The sequence below is a fragment of the Aspergillus campestris genome (genome assembly GCF_002847485.1).
Source record: "Aspergillus campestris IBT 28561 chromosome Unknown P168scaffold_8, whole genome shotgun sequence".
In the NCBI taxonomy this organism is placed as follows: domain Eukaryota; kingdom Fungi; phylum Ascomycota; class Eurotiomycetes; order Eurotiales; family Aspergillaceae; genus Aspergillus; species Aspergillus campestris.
Window position 1 is genome coordinate 1,029,596 of NW_020194343.1, and position 5,258 is coordinate 1,034,853.

Here is a 5,258-nt window from a genome sequence, read left to right on the forward strand (position 1 = left end):
TTGGAGGAACGCAGAGTGTCTGATCAGAAAATACCCCAATATTTGTGAGGGATCGTATTAGTCTACCCCACAGGGACCGTAGGAGAGACAGTGAGGTAAATATGTTCAGTAGTGGGCGGCAAATCTGGAGACCACGATGCGAAATCAGGTGGGATGATGAAGATGATGCGGCCGGGAGCGGAGAATGAGAAATCAGAGTCATGGTCCAGGTCACGACCCCCTCCAGCCAGGGCAGCCGACCTTCGATCACGTCGAATTGTTTCTCTTCATCTTCGAGAATCTCCTCTTGGGCACCCTCAGGCATCACATGGCCCCTCCAGTGGTGCCTGAAATGTCAGTCCTGCAATCCTAAAGAATAAACGCCTGAATTGTCAGGCTATCAGTCAGACAGCAATAACCTCAGGCCTGACACTGACCCAACTTGGGCTTCTTTCGCGATACACCCAGTATAAAGATAGCATAGGTAGCCCCTCACGGCTCAACGGCAATTGGTGGTTCGACACGGCTGAAAAGCCCCTCCTGACATGAACCTATTGTATGGTGTTATCTCGCGCCGATCTCACCGCCGAATAGGCAGTCAGCAACGGACTGTTCGTTCTTTCGAGCCGGGAATTTCCTTGTCGCGCTGAGGCATGGGCACGTGCTGTGACATACCAGATAACATCATCTTACAGTGCATCCATACAGGGTCAAGTGCCCCTCGATGCCGGTGCTTAGAAACTGAGATCACCCCGGTGTTGCATGAATAGAGTCGAGAGATACTCACTACACAGCCAGGACGTACATGAACATACCATTGCAAAGATATTGGATGATATATATGGGAGTTCCCGTAAAGTTTATACTCCTTCTCTCCACCCACCGTGTCATAATTCGTCAACCCTAAGAGTCGCCATGCACCTGAAGCAAGATTGACAGTTTCTTCATGTTTTTGTTCCAACGTGTATACTCCAAGATTAGAAAATCAGGCTGAGCTTCGGAAAACGCACTAGCTGGGCCTAATGTAGTTGTGACCTAATATGGCCAATGCATTGGAGACACATACGTGGTGTAGTATAGTATCCAATAAAATGCAAAGAAACATACAACCTCCACCTTAGTAGGGGAATCATCTACTCAGCCTTCTCATTCTTAGATAGGCGCTAAGGGCTATACTAAAGGGTCTACCCCACCCGGCGAAAGGTAGAAACGGCTTGTATTCTCGTTAACCAGCTAGGATTTCCTCTTCTCTAGAAAATAAAAGACGTTGTTGGTATACAAAATTCCACCTCGTGCATCCCCGCATCTACTGTTCGCGATGGCAGAAATTCTCGGGGTCGTCTCAGCCGCCATCGGATTTGGAACCGTCATAGTGCAATTCACCGATTCCCTGCTAGTGCTCAAAGACTGCGTAGACCAAGTGCGCGATGCACCCGACGACCTCAAGCGTCTACTGCAGAGCATCGAGATAGCCGGTTACGTCCTGGCTGACATCGAGGAAGATCTCGCACAGGATGACGCGACGGCTGTTTCCGTGCTGCAGAGAAACAAGCACGCCCAGAAGAGTCTTCAGCTGTGCATACAAGCGACGAAAACACTAGACGATATCTCCAAAGAGCTCGTCCGAGACATACAACCATCAGGCCCTGGTCGCTTGCGTAGGCACTATGCGGCCGTTAAGGTGGTGCTTCAGCGCTCGAAAGTCGAGAAGTATATGGCTGTGCTACAGAATGCTTTGCAGTTACTGCAGCTGTCTCAGCAGTGCTATCTGCGGTGGGTTATCATCTTTTTCCTTCCCATAGGCAGAAGACGGTGCGCGTGATTGACCAACGGCGGTTAGGGCTATGATGCGGGTACAGCCTGAGTTGATTGTCCAGAAAATGGCACAGACTGCAAAAAGCATCACAGATGAGGATCCTCCTCCGTATGCAGAAGGTACTTGATATTTAATCCTCGTTTTGAAGCGTGTGAGACTGAATTCCGGCATTCAAGCTTCCTCTCAAATTACCAAAAGGACAACAGGAGAAATGCAGCAAAGGAGAGTAGAACCTACGTCGAAGTGGTCCTACCTCTGGCGACTAAATATGCCCACCTGGGTGACCAGCAAAGCCTTGGAGATTACCGCTAGAAGGTTCCCTGGTGGCTGGGACTGGCAGCTCCGAGCCTACAGGGCGGTTCCATGGGAGTCCGAGGTTATCCAATCTACAGCACATGGTGACATTGCAAACTTACAACGCCTTTTTGCCTCGGGGCAAGCAACGCCATTCGATCAACTTGAAGGGCCATGCACAAGGGGACTGCTTGGAGTAAGTCCGACATTCTACCATCCCACCCACCCTCAGGCGACCTAACGTATGCAAGTACACATTTGGTGGTGCAAATGGAAAGGAAACTTTCGAATTTCTTGTGAGCCAGGGAGCAGATGTACATAGTAGCGGCAACAACATCGAAGATACACTGGGTTATCTGGTATGGTCTGGGAGTATGAGTGGATTGACTTCACCGCTGCTTCCATCTTTCCGCGCCTTCCTTTGCCACATGCCTGACGTTATCTATGATACGGAAGAGGAAGTTCTGGAAGGAGTTTTGAACGAGTTCCACGGTACGGCGGAAGAGTTCGCATTTTTCCAGCGAGAATTATGCCCGTCATTCTATTCGATGTCACAAGGGACTCGAACGGCAGTGGCCATAGAAGCTACATCAGGACACTGGGATGCCTGTCATCTGCCTGAAACAATCAGAGCCATTCTTGGACCCGGTCCGCTGAGAGCTGAGGATCTCCAGTTAGAGAAGCAGTTGGTCCATGTCGGTTATAGGGACAGGACCACTCTAGTGCAATGCGTTTCAAGGAAGGTTGGCCAAAATTTGGCCATGATACAGCGTGAGGAATACCTATCTGGGTTCCATAGGAAAACATTTGTCGAGGAGTATCCCCCCGGTCCCGCGAGATCTAGATATACATCGTGGGATGGCTTATTCAAAGAATTTATGGGTATTGGGGCGGACATACACCAGGTTGTTGATGGAAGAACCCCCTTTCTGACATTTTTGGTGGGATACCTTAAATGGGTGGAAGAACCGAAATATTGTGTGATGTCCTGGAAGACAGGCTTCCGGGTGTGGTTGAAGGATCTGCAGGCCGCCGGCGTTGATTTGCAACAATTCGGCGCAAAGGAGAAGAGGATTTGGGAGAAACTTCCCGATAGAGTGCGGGAATACCTCTCCCAGGAGTTTCAGTATTATTATTATGAGCTATGGCTCCGGCCACTCATTGGATTTAGCTATGGTCCTTCTCCTGATGACTGGGACATATGGGTGTCTGAAAAATCAGATTATTATGCAGGTGAATTCTGGGAGATGATAGAGATGGAACCTGAAGTGATGCCAGGTGCATGGCCGGTGGAATGATTGCTTTACTATCTGAATATAAAGCGAACCAGATGAGCCCTGTATCTATTAATTTCTCTTTTGCACTATTGCACGCGAGTCAACCAATCGCATTAGGGTTACTCAGTAGACATATCGGCCATAGATTGGGTTACACCCGACACCTAGGTAAAGTGTTATAATTGCTGTCAAGATATCCATCGCCCTTCGTTCTGCATAACCCAGCAGGCCCGATTTTAGTCTCCTATAGCCCAGTGAGGTGACAGTCACGGTCACGATCTGCAAGAACTATATCTCATAGTCCAGGGTTACCGTGTTTGACAGAACGTCTATCATAAAGCGCACAGAAATCCCTGCGCCATACGTGGCAAGACGATCATATCATCCCACCCCTAGCTCATCTATAGTCTCACACGGCTGAGTCGACCCACTTCCATGAAAAGTATGAGGTGTATGGCTGGGACTATACTCTCGCGGTCGACCGTTGGTGGCTTTCAAGCTGATCACGAGGGGGCTTTGAACGAGGGGGATCATTTGAGGACTATCTTGGTTGTGGAACGTAGCTGATAATGAGAATGTTGCGCATTTCAATTCTAACCATTGTTTGTCATCTGTTAGTACTGATAGTAGGTAGTAAGGGACAACTAGTACATTGATGTGAGTCACTGTAAATAACGAGTGGGCTGGGAAGACACCTACCTGTTATGCCTGCCCTGCTTCTCATGGGTGGATCAACTGGAAGCATGACTCATGGCGCTCGATATAAGATTTGGGCTTGTTGGCATTTGGTAGCATAAACTTGATATGATAGCGAAGAAGGAGAATTGCACTAGTGAGGATAATGGATAAAAGAGCATATTGAAATAACAATGCCAAGGAAGTATTGATAATTGTGATAAGGTCAACGATATCCCCAATACTTCCCTGGGATCAACTTGACCCAGCTCCATGTTCCCGCGACACGACATCTGAATTATCCCAGTTAGATCCTTGAGATTGTCAGATCTTCCGAAGCACATTGAGTCAATAGGGTTGATGAGAAGGGCGGCCATTAGTCTCAAATGAACTATTAATGTTACTGTAGCCATGCAAGATTCATGCCAATGTATTCCCTCATATTTCGTCCCAGTCACTTCATTGTATATTCACGCTCCCTTATCAAGTTATCGCCTTTCCATATGCCACTCTGATAGTAATCATCTCTCAACCTGTGTCTTGTCGGCCTGGGTCAGCACGGCTTGGTATAGAGCAACTTTTAGCTTCAATCAGTCTCCCACAGGGTTCGAATACCGGCGCATTATATCAAAAGGAACATATGGCCGTACATGAGCTCCTAGATAGCACTGAACTCAGCAACGGACCCGCAAGGGGTCTTCCACGGGAGAACTGTAGTCTAGGATCTTTGCCAGAAAGATCGTGAATAGTAACCTTCAGTGGAATAGGAGGTTCTCAAGATGGCCTCCAAAGAACCAAGATGCCGTTTCCCAACATGTGAGGGAGCTCAGAGCTCAACCCCACAAGTAGAGAACTTCCACCATAACCCATCAACAAACCCAACACCAAGAAAGTATCAACACCCATACAAAGCCCCGGAATCACCCCCCGACCGGCCCGACAATCATTTGACAGGCTCCACACTCCGGACCGGCGAGTCTGGAATCGACAAGGCAAGCAGGCGCCTTGTGCCTCAACTGGGGCCATCCATCCACCTATCCACATAGGTCACGTCCCACATCGCCCAGCTCCGCAAGCAGGGCAGGGCACTTTTGGCCCTCTCAGGTAGCTCAGGGGGTGGCTTATTCTCCAACCGTAGCCATACAACGCAGTCCTCACTGAGGGCAACATCTTTGGCCCCCAGGGCGTTCATCGAGTCATTGGATCTGGTGATCCCA

General features: G+C 49.0%; 2 protein-coding genes across 2 annotated transcripts; one reads left to right on the forward strand and one right to left on the reverse strand.

Annotated features, from left to right (window-relative positions):
- Positions 1 to 1,297: 1,297 nt before the first annotated feature.
- P168DRAFT_305556 (uncharacterized protein) lies at positions 1,298 to 3,387 on the forward strand (the record flags this gene model as incomplete). The annotated part of the gene is made up of 4 exons (XM_024838939.1): positions 1,298 to 1,752; positions 1,820 to 1,914; positions 1,972 to 2,285; positions 2,341 to 3,387. The coding sequence occupies 4 exons, from the start codon at positions 1,298 to 1,300 to the stop codon at positions 3,385 to 3,387; spliced, it is 1,911 nt and encodes a 636-aa protein (XP_024691841.1).
- A 588-nt stretch (positions 3,388 to 3,975) lies between these two features.
- Positions 3,976 to 4,634, reverse strand: P168DRAFT_180221 (uncharacterized protein). The gene has a single exon (XM_024832946.1). The coding sequence runs from the start codon at positions 4,452 to 4,454 to the stop codon at positions 4,098 to 4,100; it is 357 nt and encodes a 118-aa protein (XP_024691842.1). The 5' UTR covers positions 4,455 to 4,634; the 3' UTR covers positions 3,976 to 4,097.
- Positions 4,635 to 5,258: the final 624 nt, after the last annotated feature.